Consider the following 21,026-nt stretch of genomic DNA (forward strand, 5'->3'; position numbering starts at 1 on the left):
GAAGTAAGTGCATGACTAAGGAGTGGTTGGCTGGAATAAACCAACTCTTGTTACTCTTCAGCCGAAGTAAGGGTAAAACTGAAGAGTGGTTGGCTGGAATAACCCAACTCTTGTTACTCTTCAGCCGAAGTAAGGGTAAAGCTGAAGAGTGGTTGGCTGGAATAAACCAACACTTTGTACTCCTTAGCCGAAGTAAGTGCATGACTAAGGAGTGGTTGGCTGGAATAAACCAGCTCTTGTTACTCTTCAGCCGAAGTAAGGGTAAGGCTGAAGAGCGGTTGGCTGGAATAAACCAACACTTTGTACTCCTTAGCCGAAGTAAGTGCATGACTAAGGAGTGGTTGGCTGGAATAAACCAACACTTGTTACTCTTTAGCCGAAGTAAGTGTATGACTGAAGAGTGGTTGGCTGGAATAAACCAACTCTTGTTACTCTTCAGCCGAAGTAAGTGTAAGGCTGAAGAGTAGTTGGCTGGATTAAACCAACACTTAGTACTCCTCAGCCGAAGTAATTATGTCGGCTAAGGAGTGGTTGGCTGGTAAGTATAGTTTAACCAACCAAAACCGAAATAACAGTTGGAGTAATAGAAGACATTACAAAATACAGGCATACACATCAAAACCGGAATAAGAGTTGCGTAAAATTTTCATTCAACAAGAAGTCATTACATGGGCATACTTCGGTTACAAAGAGAAGAAAAAATTAAGAGAAAAGTTCATTTATCTCGGCGTCAAACTCAGCGTCACCATCAACTCGCAGACCGGTTTCCGAAGGGAGCTCATTCACAATCGGGAAAGCCACTTCGGCTGGAATCACGGTTTCCCTGGGAAGATCAACTGTCAAGTCTTCCACAGCGGGCTCCGACCGAACTGGCTGGTCCACATTATCAACCGGAATGTCCTCAGGAGCAGAGGAGTCATCAGTGTCTGAGTCCTCCAGAAACTCCTGCTGCAAGGCGTCTGTATACGCCGCCAGGGACTTCGGTATAAAGTAGGCTGGAGGGTCGAAGACCTCGGTCTGTTCATCATGACCGAGCTTCTCCACAGCCCCCCTCCAGCCGCACTTGAAGAAGAGCTCCTTGGCGGCGTCGCATTGTTTGACGTAGGCATCTTCCGCCTCCTTGTAACCTCGCTTGTACCCCTCCTTTTCGGCCACCTCCATGTTCTCTTTTAGTTCGTTTATTTCGGCGTCTTTTCTCTTCTCAAGCTTCAGCAGCTCACGCAGATATTTGTCTTTCATCACAATGGCCGCTTTTTGCTTCTCCGCTTCAGCCGAGTTAACCAGCTCGGCAAGTCGGCCGTTCTCCGCTTGAAGCTCGGCCATTCTCCTTTCGGCCTCCACTAGTTCGGCCGCCTTCGCTTCGGCTTCCGCCATCGCTTGCCTTGTGGTCTTGCGAAGTTCTTGGACCTTCCTATAAGTAATATTGTTCTTTTGCAAGGCCTGGCAAAACAAAGATTTCTTCTCAGCCGAAGTAAAAGTTGGAAAAATTTAGACAGAAAAAACAGACAGAGCTACTTACCAAGATCATGGACTTGGAAGCAGACCGAATTGATTTCATTTCGGTGTTCAGTTGCTTCAAGTGGTGCTCCATGTCCTTGGGGAGGCACACACTTTTGGCCAGGTTAAAGGCCAGTTGGTGGTCTTTTTCAGCCACGACCGAGTCAGTGGCTTTGATGTTTCGGTCGTTGAAGATCAGCGGCGGAGCCCACTTCGGAGATCGAGCTCGGTCAGTTTGCTCTGGTTGGGGGGCAGGATGAGGACTTTGGGGGACGGATTCGACCTCATCAACAAGTTGCTGTTCGGCTGACATAGATCGGGCGCGTTTGGAAGGGCGAGATGAAGAAGGCCGTTGTGAAGGAAGGGCCACGACGGCGGGCTGCACCTCAGTAGTTGGTGTTACTTCGGCCCTGGTTGTTGCGGTCAGGAGGGCCCTAACTCTGCTTTTCTTTGCCATTTCTTCTTCAGCTGTTAGTGGGACAAGTCTTATCTCGGGCAAAGTTGGGTCCGGTTCTGGGTCTTCCTCGAGAAGAAAATCGGTTACCTTTGCTTTCTGTCGACCGCTGTACCGGTAGGTCGGTTCGAAATTCAGAAGCTTAGCCCAACTCCTCTCTTGGCACCGTAGTGCGGCTCGCAAAATTGCAAGGTTGGGATAACTATATAGAGAACGGAGGTGGGCAAAATCTGCAAAAAAGAGAAGTGTTAGTTCGGTCAATGGACTGAAGAACCGAAATAAAATGCAAAGAAGAAGACCGAAGTTAAATTACCAGGCTCTCCCATTTTCCAATTTATAGGTCGGCCAGGAATTTGAGCTTGAAAATCCTCAAAGTTCCCAGAGACCCAAAATCGTTAAGATCTTTGTCCGGAGTGTGTTTAATTATCTTCTCTCGGCGGCGGCGAATTCTAAGGTAATAAACCCACCCAGCATTCTTTGAGCCAATAGAGTATTGATGAAAGATCTCGGCCAGACCAAGATTTAGTCCGGTTTGGTGGTTTAATGCGGCTATTCCCATTATAATACGATATGTATTGGTGGACAGTTGGGTGGGGCACAACCTAGTCTGTCTAAGAAATTCGCAGATTAGCGGTTGGACAGGAAACCGTAGTCCGGTTTCTATTATGGATTGAAGGGTAAAAGGGACGAAGCCTTCATTGTCCCAGGGAGTAGCATCTTTCTTGGCCAACACCAGTTGGACATCATCAGGAATCTGGTAATCTTGCCTAAATTCGGCCATGCCACCAGGGGTTTCGACTAAATATCTATACTTACCCATTTGTCGTATAATTTATGAATAAATTATTTCGGTACAAAAACTAGGCTCAGTAGCTCGGTTGAGCACACGCAGGAATGCCTGGGCAACCTAAGTCTGCAAGGTAAAAAACAAAGGGGTTAAGCACAGATCGTTGGACCGCGCTACAAATTATAAGCAAGATATACAAATCCTACTTCGGCCTAGTGGGCTGGTTCTACCTCGGCCCATCAGAAGGTTTGTTAGCTCGGTTTTGAGCAGTTTAGACCGGTTTAATGTCTAGGGGCAGCTTTCTGAGTTCGGTCTAAAAAACTAAGAAAGCTAGTTTAGTCCCAAGGCTGAAATCGGTTGCAGTATGAGGAAAGTTACTTCGGTTGAACCCCTAGGGGCGGTTTTCTGAGTTCGGTTTAAGAGCTAAGAAAGCCGGCTTGGCCCCGAAAGGCTTAGCTCGGTTATAGACCGAAGTACCTAGTTCGGTATGTGCACGTTTTTTCGGTGATCTTATCTTGGCTAGAGTGGTTCAGAAGAAACTACTGATATTCCTACAAGTCCTAGTTCGGTTGTTCTCTGAAATCTATCTACATACATAACACAAACAGTATCCTAGTTCGGTTGGGATGTGATTCTGGATCAAAATCGAGTTTTCTCTAGGGTATATGACATATACTCATGGGTTATACTGGTTTCTTCATCACAGTACGAAAGCAAAGCAGACAAATGAAGAAAAATGTTTGCAAAAAGCATACAAAACAAAAACAGATGGAAAAACAAATAAAAAAAGCGAGAAGGGAAGGCTTGCTTACCAGATTGGAGAAGAAGAAGCTGAAGATGGAGCAGTAACAGCAACGGAAGCACGAACACAGTAAGCTCAAAGCTCAAAAACTCAGGAAACAGAGGAGAAGAGAAAATGAAGAATGGAAGGTGAAGTAATTCGAGAAAGAGTAAAAAGGTTGTTTTGTGAAAGAAGGGAGAGAAAAAGGCGGCAAAAAGAAGCGGGAACAGTACAAAAATTCTGAAGGGCGGCATAACAGTTGGCCACAGCTTATCAGAGTTTGCCACGTGTCACTGGAATGGGAAGCGTTACAGTCGCTGTGATTGAAGAGACGTTTTGACCGGACATAGTGATACCCGAGGTAAACTTAGTTCGGCTGGAAAGGCTAAAAGGGTTTTTTAGCTCGGCTGAAAAAGCGTAACAAACTCTAGCTCGGCCAGAAGGCTGGTAATCCCAATCTTGTTGCACAGATGGAATTAAGGGGCAATTGAGAGGGTAATTTTTGGGAAAATTGGGCCGAGCTTCGAGTTGGGTTTTGAGGCCCAAAACGCAGAGGACTAGGTAAAAAGGCCGTACTGAATACTCCGGCCTAGAGGGCAAGGTTACTCCGGCCTTGGGGAGACAAAGTTACTTCGGCCCAAGGAGGTGAGTTTATTCCGGCTCAAGAAGAGATAGTTGCTTCGGCCCAAGGAAGAGTAAGGCTACTCCGGTCCAGAGACAACTCGGAGTAGGGCCGGTCTTAGAGTTAGTCCGGTCGCAATATGTTCTGGGAAGACCGGTTTCGGAATTAGTCCGGTCGTGACACACTCTGGTTAAGTCGGTCAGAACTTGTTACTTGGAAGTTTGATCTAAGCATACCGAGGTTGAACAGGGGCAGCCGAAGTAATGAGTTAAAGGAGAAGACCGAGCTAAGGATAGTTCGGCCTTCTCTGTGGCTCAGCATAGCCAGTGTTATTTCGGTCGTGTGGTAGTTCGGCTATGGAGAAAACCATCTCACTTGGTTTAAGCAGTGGGGGAGGGTGTAAAAGGATAAGCATTATCCTTTGGAGTATGAATCCTAGGAGGACTCTGCATGGAGAAACACAAGTCCTACCAGGATTGTGCCACGGGAAACTTATAAAAGCCTACAAGCATCACCTTGGAGGAGGTAATTGAACACAATCTTTCTGAGAACTTAGAGCTTTGTCTATTTGTCAAGTTTTCTGACTTAGGCATCGGAGAGGTTTCCGGCACCCACCCGCCGGCTAGCTCACGTTTGTGTTTTCAGGTAACAAAGCGACGTCGTACGGAGGAGCGTGGACTTGGTCAACAGGATTATACGAGGAGAATTATTTCCTCCCGTACAGTATGCAAATTCATATAATAGTACATGTACGATTCACTAAATCTGTAAAATAATAGGACGTAAGTCAACTCATACAACAAACAAGATATAAGAATTCACTAAATCTATAAAATAATAGGACGTAAATCAACTCACACAACAAACAAGATATAAGAATAATTATGAAATATATCGCATAATATGTGTACTATATTTGAATTTTGAATTGGGTATAGGTGCAAACAGTTTTTTGTTTTTCGTAGTTTGTGAGACTTCTTTTTAGAGGAACTCCCCTCCATATTTTTCCATATCCTTTTTATGGGCCTCAATTTGGACATTGATTTGAGTCATTTATCTCAAAGGCCCTCACAGTAGAAGTTATCCGTGTAAAAAAATTAATTTAGTCAGACAACTACACACATACGAATAAATTATATTTTATTTTATAAAATAAATGGTTTAAATTTATATTTCATAAATAATTCATTTTACAAAATAAAATGTGACTTATTTCGATATTTATATTTATTCTATAAAATTAATTTTTTATATAAATAATCCTTATTACAAGGCCTATGAGAGAAAGTGTTCAAATCATCTTTTATGTGCCCAAATTGGAATCCCAAGAAAGATATGGAGAGATAAAAAAAAGAGAGAATATATGGAGAGAAACTTATCCCATTTCTTTTGGGGTGTTTCTACTTATTGGTTTCATGTCCGATAAGTTAGTTTCTTGCCAACTTTATTTTTCTTTTCAAGGATTGGAGCACTTTAGGTAGTGTTTAGTAGAATTTTTTAAATATGATTTTATTAAAAATATTAAAAAATAAAATACAAGTGCTAATTGCAAAAAAAAAATAAAAAAAATTGTCATGTTCCGGTTGACTGGCCGGTCAACCGGCCGGACGACCGGTTAAGCCAAGTTGCAAACAAAAAAAAAATCCTGCATGACACAGAGTTTTCTTTTTTGCAGTGAAAATATAATTTGAAAGATATATCCAAACATAACATTAAAATATGAGGGTGAAATTATAATTTAAAAAATCAATCCAAACACAGCCATAGTGTTTCCCGTTGTTTCCCCTTCTTATGTACTATCATTAATTAACAAAAGGGAGGGATGATAAAATTATCCGACCCAATTATATTTGTTCAAACTTAATTTTAATGAAATAAAGTTTGGAAGAACATTAATAGGACAGGGGAAATTATGGGCATAGAAAGGTCAAAATTGTCAAGATTACAGTAAAGTACAAAATTATATCATCAAAATATTTGAGTTTAAAAATAATAATTTAAGCGTGAAACCCGAAAAAGTCTGACCCGTTACCATCCAGGACTGTATGAAGTCCAACACGAGTGACATCTCAACGATCCAACTAATAATTTTGTTGAACTTTGTATGCAAATTATTCATTAAAAAAAAAAAATCAAATTGATCAAATATTTATAATTATATATATCCTTCCATTATAATTGTTTTAAAAAAAATAAATATGTGTAATTTTAAAAATAAACTATTTATATTTTTAAAGATAAATATGATAATTATGAATTTATACTTTATTCTTTAATTAAAATTTTTTAGAATTTCAAGTCCCATTAAATTTTTAATAATTGAAATTGTTTTTTAAACAATGATTATTCATCATTTATGATTATCTATAAAGGAACATGATGATTTGACATTAATTTTGATTTTCAAAACTTTCAAATTGAAAAAATTCAAAAAAAAAAAATTATGTGCAAAAAAAAAGTTTTTTTTGAAAAAAATTAAAAAACTGAATTGTTTTTTTTTTTTTTTTTTTTTTTTTTGTATAAAACTGAAAATTTTGTGTATATAAAGGAGCATGATTATGAAATATTGATGTGCCAAACTGAAAAAAAAATTAAAAATCTTAAAAATGAAAAAACTGATAATGTACTCAATTTTGAAACTGAAAAAAATTGATAATGTTATCAGTTTTAAAACTGGAAAAATTGATAATTTTCTTGATTTTATTAAATAGTTGAATCAAATTAGAAGTAGTAGGGCAAAAACATTTAATCTCATCCTTTGTTTTTTTACATTAGTTAGTGAAACAATTATCTAGAACATTAATATGTAAAATTGATAATGTTCTTAATTAGAAAAACTGATAATATTTTTAGTTTTACTAAATAAGGCTTATTGGTTTAAAAAATCTTAAACAGGATGAGTTACCATAACATTTATAAATAAAATTTTAAGATAATTAATTAAAAAAAAATTGCCACTCTCTCCATTTTGACTCTAAAATAGTGTTGTGTCAGTCTCTAACTCAGTCCTCTTTTGTCTCCACGCCCTATATATATATATAACCCTTTTACCCTTTTAATTCCATCACACACCAAACACACCTTTGTCATTTGCTTCTCTAAAGCTCTTTTTTGTTGTTGTTTTTTTATTGTTTTGGGTATGGCTGGTGAGGTTAGGAGGTGGGTGGTGGTGGTGTGTGTGGTGGTGGTGGTTTTGAGTTTGAGTGGTGTTGCTGATGCAGAGCCACAGGTGCCATGTTACTTCATATTTGGAGATTCATTGGTAGATAATGGGAATAACAATAATATAGCATCATTGGCAAGAGCTAATTACTTGCCTTATGGGATTGACTTCCCTGAAGGACCTACTGGAAGATTTTCTAATGGCAAAACCACTGTTGATGTCATTGGTCAGCTCTCTCCCTCTCCCTCTCCCTCTCCCTCTATGTGAATATATATATTGGAAAATGATTCTTGTTAACAAATGTATTTATTTATTTTATTCTATTTTATTTTAGGGTGAATTAATTTTGCTGAGCATGGCTTTACCTTTTAACCAAAAAATGTTATACTTTGTTATACTGAACTATCGATAGTGTGAACATTTCGTTAAGAATTCATTACATAGATTGATGAAAATTTAGCATGTGACTTCTTAAATATTGTGAAATGTTTTAAACGACTTATTGTTCTCTTTTCCTTCTTTTTTTTTCTCTCTCTTTTATCAGCCATGGGTGTATCAACACTCTGGCTCTCATGGTTGTTAGAAAAAAAAAAAAAAAAAAAAAAAAGGAAAAAAATGATTATTTTAAAGAAGGGTCATGTACAAGTTATAAGTCAATTTTTTATCAATCTACCTAACACATTCATTTTTTTTTTTCTTCTTATCTATCATTTTTTTTTTGTTGGTAAATATGCAAAAGTTAATTGTTGTTAAATTAGCTCTTAAGAGAGTAAAACCCCCAGCCATTTAAGTAAAATTTGTGTATGACTTTCACTTTTCCATTCATTTAAGTAAATTCACAGTATTACATTAGTTATGCAAATTTAAAAGAAGAAAAAAAAAAAGTTTGTACACAAATTGATTTAGTTATGAGACTTTTGTGGTGTTTTTGGTTATAACACAAATTGATTTTAGTTATGAGATTTTGAGGGGTTTGAATATGAATCGATGTTGTCTTGGTTAGGAGACTTGTGTTACTTTTTTATCAACCAAAATGGTTTTGTGGTATTTTTGTTATGAATCAATTTGATAATAGTTATGGCCCAATTAATAAAAGTTATGAATCATTATAACTGAGTTTTTTTGGTGCTTTCCTTCGGGGATCTTGATGTACCTTTTATTATAACAACACACGTTAATTAAATTCATAATTCAACAATTAAAATTGAAATTAAAATAAAATAAAATAATATTAAACCACACAACCTTAAACGAAATAGTTTTAATTTTACTTTAAATACATATCGTTGGACTTTCACAAAGAGGTTTATTGCACAAAAAAAATATTATGTAAATTAGTATTTTATATTATGTAAACATTTGACAATTATTTAAAATTATGTTTTAATCAATTAACAAATTAAAACAGTTCAAACTATAATTTGATTATTTATCAATTCTTCATTCATAATTTAATTTATAATTTTATTCTCAAATACTACCGAAACTCACCGTGCACAAGAATACGATTTTTGTAATCATGAATTTCATAAGTATATTGGGCCATGTGGGCCGCAACTCTTTTAAGTGTTTGCGTGCCGTTGTAGCGATTGAATTTAAGGTTAAGTTTGAGAAGACTAAATAAGTGTATTTTTTAATTTTTTATGAAATATGGGTTATATTTGGGTTGTATTGGGTTTGAAGTGATGTGTTAGAGAGGTGATGTGACTTAAATAAGATGATGCGACTTAAATAAGATAGTGACTTTTTAATTTTTTAAATTTTTTGAAGGATGTCAAACTTGGCCTAAGTTTATGACGGCCTAATATGGGGGCCAGCAGGAGTGATTATAGCCTTGTTTCACTAATGCCATCATGATGTCAGCTAAAGCCTTGTTTGGATCTATTATGAGTTCAAATTCAGAAAATTTACTTTTTTTTCCCCTTCCAATTGGGTGAGTTTGGGATCAGCATACCTTTTTTTTTTTTTTTTTTCTTTTTCCTTGTCTTTATTGATTTTTTAAAAAATTTATTTATTTATATTTTTGAAATCTGTCTAGTATAGATGGATTTAAAAAGTTTGTTTAACAAAATTCAAAAAAAAAGTTGATGGCCCATTTTTTAGCCAACTTTTTGGCTAAAATAATTGAAATGTTATATTATACATGTCAATCAATCAATTTATTTTTTCTTCATAACTATGTATTCTACTAAAAAAAATTATTTCAAATATATTAACCTTTTTTCATCTAATAAAAGAGTTAAAAAGTCATAAAAAAGTTAAGTTGCCAAATAGATACTAAAGGCCCAAAAAAAAAAAAAAAAAAAAAAAAATTCTATGTCATGTTTGCATCCAAATCTTGGAGATTGACAAAAAAAATCTACAAATCAATCTTATAATCTAAAGCTAAACCATGAATTGGTACTGACATTTTAACAATGACAAAAACAACATAAAATGCAACCTTTAATAAATAAAAATATAATTAACGCTTGTTTCTATGATGATAACTATTCTAACCCCTGTTTTCCATGTAACAAGTTTAATAATCACAACCACCGCAATATATTTTAAGGAGTTCAATCCAATATCCTGTTAGTAGTACTGTTAATTAAATGTCATTAAATCACGAGCAATTATATCATGCATTTTTGCTTTATTTTAACCTTTTTTTTTGTATTTAAAATTTTATGGTTATAAATTTCATAGGACACACGTGGTGTAATTTATGGCACTGACAAACTTATTTTGGTGATTTTCAGCTGAGCTATTGGGATTTGACAATTATATCCCTCCATATTCAGTAGCAAGAGGTAAAGACATTCTCAAAGGCGTAAATTATGCATCTGCTGCTGCTGGAATTAGAGATGAGACTGGCCAACAACTAGTAATTTGCTTTTGTTTTCTCTACTTTTGATTTTGATTTTTTGTTTTGTGTGTTTTCGAAAACAGATAATTCAAAAACTCTCACCATTTTCATTTTGTTCAAAAACAATTTACTAATTTTGAAAAGTGAGTTTTTAGAAAGGTTAGTTGTTTTCCTAAATTTTTCCAAAAAACAATTCTCAAAAATAATTTGCCAATTTTTTTTTTATTATTAATTTTGCCAAAAAGTCTTTCGTTAAGTTTTTGTTTTTCTTAACAACAAAACTAATGAAGAGTTTCAAAACTCATCATTTTTACACCATTTCTGTTTTGTGCGACAATAGTTAGGACTGAGCAAAGAATCCGTGAAATTCGTAATTCGATCCAGTCCAGTCCAATCCGATAGGTTTGGATTAGTTTTTTAAATTCGCGGTTCAGTTCTGAATTGAAGAATTAAAAATCCGTAGTCCACGGATTAGTTCCGGATTGAACCCCACAGTTCCAAATTAGAACCGATCCGGACCGTATACAAATAGTCTATATTTTTATTATATATCCTCCCCATAGTATCTTCTTTTATTCTATATAAAATCTAAACTCAAACATAAAACCGTATAATATCTTCTTTTATTACTTTTGTTTGTTAGTTTTTAGTTTTAATTTGTAATGGTCTAAATACTTATGGTGAAACCAGTTTTCTCATGGTTGTTTAAATTCTAGAACAGTATGTCACTATTATAGAAAAACATGTTGCTATTGTGGAACCAATATAGCGCTATGTTTATATTTTTATGAAATTAAAGTGTTATATATATATATATATATATTTGTTATTTAATTATATGAATTCGTAGTCCTAAACCAATCCAATCCGTATTTAAATGGATTGGTTTGGATTGGTTCTATGATTTAAACGGATTGGATTTGTTTCAATTTTTCAGGAACTGTAGATAACGGATTGGTCTTGGTTTTTCCCCAATCCGGTCCAATCCGGACCATGCTCACCCCTCAATAGCTTTCTACATTCAAAAACAACTTTTTTAGTGTGTTCCGAAAAATGTGCTGTTTTAAAATAAATATATAATTCAAAAAATAGTTTTTGAAAATAATTTATCAATTTTTTCCCAAACACATTATGGGCCTGTTTGGTGTAATTTATTATTAATTAAAAATTAATAATCAGAAAGTAAAAGCAAAAACCAACCCTCTTTAAACTTCTAGGTAATTAGCTTCCTTTTTTTTTTTTCCATCTTGTTTACACTATTTTTTAACTATAAGCAGGAACTATACTAAATAATCTGATATGAACTCACAAAATAAATAAATAATTATAAACATTTAAGATAAGTTTCTCTAAACAGTCTCTATATCATGCATATACTCATTCGTGTGTGTATATATATAATGTATACAATGTGTCGTGATTAATAGGGTGCTCGGATTACAATGAAGGGGCAAGTAAACAATTACAAAAACACAGTATCACAAGTGGTGGACATACTGGGTGATGAGGACTCAGCTACAAATTATCTAAGCCAGTGCATTTACTCTGTTGGATTGGGCAGTAATGACTATCTCAACAATTATTTCATGCCTACTTACTACTCCACTAGTCGCCAATATACACCTGAACAATATGCTCAGGTTCTCATTCAACAATATTCTCAGCAAATCAGGGTTGGTACTATTCTTTTTTCATCTTATTTTCTATGCAATTTCTTCCTATTTTTGGTCTGGTAATGGATTCAACTCATAGTGAAAAATGTTACGAGTGGGACAAGCTGAAGGTTGTTGTATTAGGTTTGGATGTCATGAGTTTAATCCATATAAACAATCACTTTATATGTGTGGTAACACTGCATTCATTTAACTCTTTTGAAACCTTACAGTAAAGGAAGCCTAGAAGATTGATTGCTTCTGGAAAAAAAGTTTTGCTTGTTGGAAGAGTACTACGTGGTGTCACGTGATACTTTCAACCAATCACAAATCACCCTTCTTTATGTTGTCTCTCAAATAACAATATAAATGTTATGAACCCTACTATCTAAGCCAATCAAAGAAGTGATCGGTATTCATGTGACACTTGCCCTCACCCAAAAATTGCTAATTTTTAAGGGACTTATTGCTAATTTCACAGTCATTAACCTCATTTTCTATTCACAAGAAAAAGAATTTTTTATTTATTTTATTTTATTTTTATATTTATTTTTGTTTTAGCCAGTTTGGGGCTTATTAGAGGCTGAAATTGGCTCAAATGTGGCTAGGCCCCCATTAGTCCTTTGGCATTAGGGCCTGTTTAGTGGGCTAGTCTCTGTGTGTGTGTGTGTGTGTGTGTGTGTGTGTAGATCTAGTGTCATGACATGCAACAAATTCAGTTAATCAATTAAACAAATGATAAGAGTTTTGCTTCTTGTTTAATTGTTGGAATAGACTTTGTACAACTATGGAGCAAGGAAAGTAGTCTGTATCGGAGTGGGTCAGATTGGCTGCATCCCAAATGCATTGGCCCAAAACAGCCCAGATGGCTCATCATGTGTCCAAAACGTCAACTCTGCAAATCTACTATTTAATGACCAACTCAAATCCCTAGTTGATGACTTCAACAACAACCTCCCCGGTGCCAAATTCATCTACATCAATGCTTATGGAATTTTCCACGACCTAATCAGCCGACCCTCATCTTTCGGTAACATTTCACAATATCTCTCCAACTGTTTAAGTTTTCAAATGCGTTGTTATTGACTCTATTTGATGTTTGCTTCGGTTATTTCAGGTTTTAAGGTTACAAATGCTGGGTGTTGCGGTGTAGGGAGGAATAATGGTCAAATTACATGTCTCCCATTTCAAACTCCGTGCCAAAATAGAAACGAGTATTTGTTTTGGGATGCGTTTCATCCTGGTGAAGCTGCAAACATCATCATGGGAAAGAGATCGTATAGCGCCGAGTCTTCCTTAGATGCATATCCTGTTGATATTCGCCGCTTAGCACAGCTCTAAAGATGGAGATGATCTATGTAAAAGTTACATAAAACATTTTTCATATTTGTTCCACTAATATTATTTGTGTGTGTTTGTGTGTGTTTTTTTTTCTGGTTTTGGTCATGATATTGTTGTGTATCATTACTATTGTTTCAATGGGATGTAATAACATTTTTCATATTTGTACCCCGAATATTATTTTTATGTGTTTTTGTTTCTGGTTTTGGTCAAGATACTGTTGTGCGTCATTAGTATTGTTGCAATGGGATGTAATAATAACACATGAGTTATTTAGGTTGGGTTTGTCAATTGTTTTTTTAGCAGTTTTTTTTTTATTAATCTTTTATATATATATATATATATATTGAACTTGTTTTAAAATTAACAAAAAAGAAAAAAAAAAGAAACTAAACTTTTCCCTCAAAAGAAAAATAAAAAAGTTTAGAAAAAAAAATTCACTAAAGAATTTGGTCGTTTTTTCATTTTACATCCTTTATAGATTGGACTAATAGGAAAAGTAAAAAAGTTTTGATACAAAATTTAAAAAAAAAAAAAATCACTAAAAATAAAAGGTTAAAAAAAAAAAAATTGTACTAACCTTTTTAACTGTTACCAAACAAAGACAATTTACAAATGCTTATACCAAACTCAAATTAGCTATAAAAGAATATATAGCCTGAATCTTGCAATTATTTTTATTTTTTAAATAGACACAATAAGTAGGGGTGAGCATGGTCCGGATTGGATCGGATTGGGATAAAACCAGGACCAATCCGTTATCTACAGTTCCTGAAAAATTAGAACCAATCCAATCCATTTAAATCATGGAACCAATCCGAACCAATCCATTTAAATACGGATTGGATCGGTTTAGGACCACTGATTCACATAATTAAATAACAAATATATATATATATATATATAACACTTTAATTTCATAAAAATATAGACATAGCGCTATATCAGTTCCATAATAGCAACATGTTTTTCTATAATAGTGACATACTATTCTTGAATTTAAACAACCATAAAAAAATACAAACAAAAGTAATAAAATAAGATATTATACGGTTTTAGGTTTGAGTTTAGATTTTATATAGAATAAGAGAAGATACTATGGGGGAGGATGTATAATAAAAATATAGACTATTTGTATACGGTCCGGATCGGTTCCAATCCGAAACCGTGAGGTTCAATCCGGAACCAATCCGTGGACTACGGATTTTTAATTCTTCAATCCGGAACCGAACCGCGGATTCAAAAAACCAATGCAAACATATCGGATTGGACTAGACTGGATCGGATTACAGATTTCACGGATTCCTTGCTCAGCCCTAACAATAAGTCAACAACAATTGAATACTACACAGTTAACTAAATTAGTAAGTGTGACGGAGAAAGAAGAAACTTTTCCACTAAACCGATACGACTCATGGTAGGAAATTCAGCTTTTGGTAGCGTTTAAAAAACGCCGCTAAAAGTGTCAAAATGCCACCAATTCTTTTTGTGACGTCTAGCACCTAACGTCCAGGACGCGGCCGTCGCTATAGCTTTATGGCGTTTTAAAAATGTCGTGATATTAGTATAGGCGGCGTTTTTAAAAACGCCGCCAAATGTCCTCATAAACACACGCTGACGTCACTGACGATATTTAGCGCCGTTTTTTGAAAAACGCCGTCACATCTTTTTAAACACATATGACCGTTAATATGTAAGGTTTAAGAGGCGTTTGTAAAAACGTCGTCATATCCTTTTTTTTTTTTTGGAAATTGTACTAATTTTTTTTGATTGAACTAAAAAAATATCTGTAATAGCACTAATATAAAATAACAACTCCCATTCAAAAGTTGTAATGAAGCATTAATTCACTTTCTCATTCAATTAATATCCAATCACCATTACCCACAAAATTAACATATCCAAAATCCAAAACGTTAACCACAAACTAACATATATCCAAAAATCATGTCTTAATATTAACCACAAACTAACATATATCCAAAAATCATGTCTTAGCATTAAAGTTGTAGTCTTCACTGGTCTACATGCCTGCATCATAACATAAACTGTAATGAGATTCACCAAAATAAACACAAATTGAAGAATTCGTACCCAATACTTATAAATAGTACTTAAAACTTGAAGAAGCACTAACAAGAAGATTTTATCACATACCAAGAAGCACTAAATACATATAAAGAAAAAATAAAAATAAAAACGCTATTCAAATTTGAATCCAACCAAAAATCTGGGCCAATGTTGAACAGGTCTATGATGAACAAATCTAGACCTTTAATTGACAATAAAAAAAATAATTGATGGCACCACCTGATGCTCTCCAATTTAGCAAAACACCATTCTTTCTAAAAAAATTGCAAAAATTGCCAACAATTTCTTCAACGTATGATCAATTTCACAGGAGAGAGTATTCATGAACTCAAATCCAGGCAAGAGGCTACAAAACCCGTAAAAAATAGGAAAGAGAATACAAGATCATTGAAGCTTGAAATACCCATTTAAACAAGTGTACAAGCCCAATTCAATAAAAGATGCAAATCCAACTAAATTCCTATACTTTGATTAAAAAGAAATAAATTATAGAAAGTAAAAATTATACAAAATAACGTAAAAGGAAAAGAAAAAGATGCCTAAAGCTGCTATGAGCAAATTGGAACAAACATGCCTAAAGAAAACAAATTATTAAATTTTCTAAATTATCCCAAACTCTATAACTATTTTCAAAATGGGCAATGATAGAGACCACTAAAAGTGGTGTTCTAAAGCAACCACTAATGATGTGGCATCCATTTTTTTTAAAAAAAAAAACAGACACAACAACACTGTACCCACTGCCACATCATTAGTAGTGGCACTAATTAGTGCTCCCACTCATTTTCCTTTCAAAATATACAACCAAACAAATTTTTAAATTTTCTAAACTCCCTCCAGAAAATTATTTTTAAAATAATATCTTAAAACACAAACCAAACAAGGCCTATATTTCACCGTGTACCCCATAAAATACAATTCTGATTCAGATAAGTACTGCTGTTGCAAGGCAAAACACAAGAAAGACTACAAACTTACAGTTTGTAGCATCATCCTCATTCATTCCCAAGAAGAGAGAAGCATCTTGAATGCTTATTGTTGAATAAGCAGCTAGCAGTAGCTGAAACATCTTTGTGGTGTAAACATCTGCAAAAAAATGATCAAAAGATAATTTTGACAACAAAAAGTGCCATAAGGTAAAACTTCTCTCAATAGAGGAAGATAACAAGAGTCATTGCCTCTTAACTAATTCAGGACCCTATACATAAACAAAAAAACAAAGTAACAAACCCCCATCTCCACCTCCAAGGTTTCCCTACACACAACAATTACATCATTTAATCGGGGAATTGAAATATATGTTGGAGTATCTTGAGGCGTTCTTACAATATTAATCATTTCATGGTTGATAACATATCTCAACATAGCATATCTCATAATATACCCATGCATCATATCTATCTATTTATGGAGAGAGAGGAAACTACGTACCCTGTTTCCTTAAAAGAAAACTCCTTCAGTTTTCTAGCCAACTCAATTTCAGTAGCTGCAGCTCCAGGTACTATACAACTGTCCCTGCACATTGCCTAGCACAAAGATGCATAAAGCCACATTCAGATTAGCTTCTTAAGGTCCAGTAGAAACTGATGCAATACTTTTTATAAAAGATGACCTACCTAAAATAAGTATCGTAGATGTGTTGGACAGAATTACCTTGTATGTATTCACACCATCATCAACTGCTCTTTCAAGGTCATGTAATATACTATCGGTACTTCCTCATAGGACCACAGTGCATACAAAGTTTCCACTTTCTTCATTTCTCACAATGGTGACCTATTATTTATTAGATATAAAGATCATGTTGGGGAAAAAGATGAAGAAACGTAAGGAAAAAGCCCAAAAAAATAAAACCAAAAGCAGCTTGATCATACCCTAACACCGCCAATTTCCTCCACAGACACAGAATCAATATACCCCAAATCACAATGATAGAATTCCACATCACCTTAATGAAATATAAAATGTCATGGAATATTTTGGTTGCACAATGCCTTAGTTTCTACTGATTTTTCTTTTTTTTTAAATTATAAAAGCTTGCCTAAATTGCTCACCTTACCACATTTTGCAGCAGAGTTTCTATTTTCTGATTGGTTTCCTTCAATTTTGTATGTTTGACCAATTTTTCCAAACTCTTTTCAAGTCCTTCACTTCTCTTGTTGTATTGGTCGATTCTTTTTTACCAATTATTTAGAATTGACCAATACAACAAGAAACTTGTGCCATTAAAGAAACAATTTCTTGAAGTCACTAATGTCTTCATATGAAGTTTCAGATATCATTGATAGAATGCCAAGATAAAACAAATTACCTTCTTTGTTAGATATTTGAAAGCCACCTTCTTCTGTCCTGCTTCATATATATTGCATTGTGAATATATCTGAAGCCAAAAAACCATAAACATTTCATAAGAAGTGGCCAACCATGTATAATATCTTTTAACACCTTAAAATTCAAACCAACAAAAAAGAAGAAAGAGGAGGCAGATGATGAAGAAAGCAGCAGCTGAAAGCATCTTTACCTGTGATTCTACACTCAGCCAAAAAGTGATGATTTCATGCTTGTCAACTTGTTCAGATACTTCTTCTTCCATAATGACGTCTGTATCCTTACAGCCTTCATTTTCATCACATGCACTCTCAGATGTGTTTGGCTGAGGGTCCCCAGAAGTTCCCAGATTGCCCACATGCATGGCATTTATTGATTGAACACCAACTTGATCAGCCTCCTCAACAATTTCCATTTCTTCGTCACTGTCATCATCAACATGAGGTAAAGTCATTGGATGATTGAGGCTAAATTTCAGGAGATTCAAGCTTCTACGGGCATTCCACCCTGTTGAATAACCTCCATAAGGGTCAGCTTGGTTTCCATTTGCCTTCATCCGAAGCAGTTCATCCTGAGGAAAATATAAAGTTAGTAAGCTTTCATATGTTTGGACTTTGGTATAAGTGGTAACAGATATGATTTACTTCTAAAAATGCAAAATCAAACAAAATATATATATATTTATACCTTCAATTGCCATATCACTTCACGCAAGAAATTCACATCATCCTGCATTACTTCATTAACGACTGCCCTGTTCTTGATAGCCTTTGCACGCTGGGCAAATCTCAGTATGCTTAGAGTCTCACTCTTACAGCTGCATTACTACCTCAAGTCAATTTCGCATGCGCCAGAGGAATTAAAAATTCAAAGACATGCTAATACATGCTAATTTCACCTTTGCACAGGAGAAATGGCACAGACCATTGCTAGTTTTGCATTTCCACCAAGAGATTCCTGCAATAAAAATGTCAACCTGGAATCTCTGTAGGGAATATGCCTTTGCTTTCCTGATTGGGAAACTTCTGCAAGAATGTTTATCAAGTTCCTGCAAAACACATAGATAACAACAATAAGCATGGGAAAAATGACTGTATCTTGACACAAGATCAGAATAAAACCTTCATATGTTACATGACAGGCAGCAGCCACAGCACTTCTTTTTTAACATTACACACAACCAAATATATGCTTGTTGCACCTGTCCTCCTGTTTGACAATCCCTACATCATTTATCCAACAATCATGTACACAATGTCTACCATACCATCCATTCCAAAGCTAGAAAATTTATGAAATGCAAAGCATCAAATAAAAAAGTAAATACAAATACAGTCACTATATCTGAATCTAATCTAATGGCAAATCACGTGAATCAGATCAAAACAGATACAGATATTAGACAAAGAATAGAGGTAATTCCAACATTTAACTTTTGGTAAGTGTTACGTATACCCACCAACCATGATCTACAATAGCAAAGAAATCCATTACAACTCTACAGTTCAGATGATTCTCTCTAGGAGATGCTGTAGATAATGCAACATAAGCAGAATGACTATGCTAACCTTCATTAAAAGCTGTGTGACATCTTTCATTGTAGATACACATTCCTTTGTCAAATTCTCAACATAGACACCAGAGTTGACATCTTCTCTTATCTAGAAAGAAAAACCACACGAAAAACTTAAGCAAACCACATAACCATTTCACAAAAATTCAAAGAACATAATTGACATAACAGCTTTACCTGGAGGTTTCTTTGGCTTGGATCCAACAAATCAGTGATTTGTTCATTGTAAATCTGTACATACCAATTTTAAAGGATTAAGTAAATCTAGAAATTAACCTAAAATGTTCATATTTATGTCAAGTAATAAATCCAATTACTTAACCTCAAGAAAAGAACAGCGGCATTGATACATGAGTTGCTTGTCAGCATGCTTAATTTGCTCCTATGATTAAAAAAAGGGTTAAACAAAAAAAAGCACAAAAATTATAAGAATGTTACCATCAACAAGTTAGATAATGAAAAGAATATAATCACACCTCATTTATGCAGGCAAAAAGGAAATTTTTCAGCTTCTATAACACCACCACTTCCTAACTGCCAAAGAAAGAAATTTGTTCCAAAAAAAGTTTTTGAGAATTTAAATAAATTATCATATTTGATTTTAGAAAATTAGGTTCACTTTTTAGAAAATTAAATTTTTTGATGGCAAGAAGAAGATTTCCGTAATTAGGTTCATTGATGGCAAGAAGAAGATTTCCGTAATAAAGTAAAACTAACATTGCTTTTTGTATCTTGAAACATTATAAAATCTCTCTCTTGAGACATTAGGACATGTAATCAACATTTATAACAACTTAATGAGACACATTACACAATCCAAGCCACCAAGATCAGAATAATGCATGAAAGACATGAGGAAGAACAATCAGACTTGAAGGACTCATAATTGGTAACAGAACAAGAAGTAGTTAACTGGAGATCTGAATGATGAATGCTTAGTTGAAAACATTGCTCCAAAGAGATAGCAAAAAAAATAATAATTTAAGGCCACAAGCATCTTCAAACCTGCGTTCCTGAGTGCCTCTGAAAGCAATCACAATAGCGTTAAGATCCTTAGCCATCCCAACAAATCCCTGCAATGCATATTCATAATTATTGTCAAGATTTATAGCACAAAGATCTACAAGTGTGATGTAAATGAATCTTGCCAGAGAAAATTTGCTCTTCTTTAGCATATATGCTATGAAAAATGCACCTGTAAGCAGTGCTTGACATCAAAAATTATATCTATCACTTCAAATCCCTGCTTCGAACAAGAAGAAACCATCACTGACAATAACCAAGACTCAAAAGCAGCAACAACGAAACATCTTATTGCTAAAAAAGGTTATTCTTTCAATTAGCTAAGTGAAATACTTATTAAAATACCTTATGTACTTTCAATAGATATGCATAGAGAACGGAATGTTCATAGCTTATAAAGGTCATCCCTCCACTAGCGGTTCATCAGAATTTTCAGACTCAGTGGATGCTGAAAGCAACCTAATTCTCATTAAATCATAAATATGCAACAGGTAGTGTGTGTCTTCTCTGGCATATCTAATAAAAACAAAATATGATAAGTCTGATGATTTGGGTGGCACACGGGCCTGGATAAAACTAAAAAACGCATGTTACTTGTCAATCCATTTCTTCTGAGCTGTTGAAACTTGAAATTAATCCATAGGGTCAATATGTTGGCTTTAGGGACGACACAACGACTAACACAAATAATCAAATAAAAATACTCAAACATGAACTGCTATGATACAGAGGGCAGAATCTGTCAAATTGAATGCCTTACACCCTAGAACATGAATGGAGAGCATTACTCACTTAAATATTCTTGCTATCTTTTTTAATTCCAACATACAATTCACATAAAATGGTTCAGATTTAATTTCTAAGAC

At 34.6% G+C, this 21,026-nt stretch overlaps 2 protein-coding genes and 1 long non-coding RNA gene across 5 annotated transcripts; 1 reads left to right on the top strand and 2 right to left on the bottom strand.

Annotated features, from left to right (window-relative positions):
* Nucleotides 1–6,989: 6,989 nt before the first annotated feature.
* Nucleotides 6,990–13,421, top strand: LOC114265590 (GDSL esterase/lipase At4g18970-like). The gene is made up of 5 exons (XM_028206413.2): nt 6,990–7,530; nt 10,046–10,170; nt 11,580–11,825; nt 12,579–12,834; nt 12,922–13,421. The coding sequence occupies exons 1-5, from the start codon at nt 7,281–7,283 to the stop codon at nt 13,143–13,145; spliced, it is 1,101 nt and encodes a 366-aa protein (XP_028062214.2). The 5' UTR covers nt 6,990–7,280; the 3' UTR covers nt 13,146–13,421.
* Nucleotides 13,422–14,979: 1,558 nt separating this feature from the next.
* On the bottom strand, nt 14,980–18,417 carry LOC114304680 (uncharacterized). 3 transcript variants are annotated; one of them, XM_082888626.1, is made up of 7 exons: nt 18,252–18,417; nt 17,758–18,135; nt 17,111–17,616; nt 16,890–17,012; nt 16,668–16,762; nt 16,215–16,322; nt 14,980–15,176 (listed from the first exon to the last, which is right to left on the bottom strand). In XM_082888626.1, exons 1-3 carry the CDS (start codon nt 18,297–18,299, stop codon nt 17,515–17,517), a joined length of 528 nt encoding a protein of 175 aa, XP_082744752.1. In that variant the 5' UTR covers nt 18,300–18,417; the 3' UTR covers nt 14,980–15,176; nt 16,215–16,322; nt 16,668–16,762; nt 16,890–17,012; nt 17,111–17,514. The 3 variants fall into 3 exon arrangements, with proteins under 3 accessions (XP_082744752.1, XP_082744753.1, XP_082744751.1); XM_082888627.1 differs by having other exon boundaries at nt 16,853–17,012; XM_082888625.1 differs by having other exon boundaries at nt 16,668–17,012.
* A 341-nt stretch (nt 18,418–18,758) lies between these two features.
* Nucleotides 18,759–20,446, bottom strand: LOC145799060 (uncharacterized). Its single transcript, XR_014341056.1, has 6 exons — nt 20,333–20,446; nt 20,143–20,210; nt 19,460–19,519; nt 19,315–19,368; nt 19,133–19,225; nt 18,759–18,787 (listed from the first exon to the last, which is right to left on the bottom strand). It is a non-coding gene; the product is annotated as an uncharacterized LOC145799060 (long non-coding RNA).
* Nucleotides 20,447–21,026: the final 580 nt, after the last annotated feature.

Source organism: Camellia sinensis, chromosome 9, assembly GCF_055761805.1.
Source record: "Camellia sinensis isolate YWXY chromosome 9, ASM5576180v1, whole genome shotgun sequence".
Taxonomy (NCBI): domain Eukaryota; kingdom Viridiplantae; phylum Streptophyta; class Magnoliopsida; order Ericales; family Theaceae; genus Camellia; species Camellia sinensis.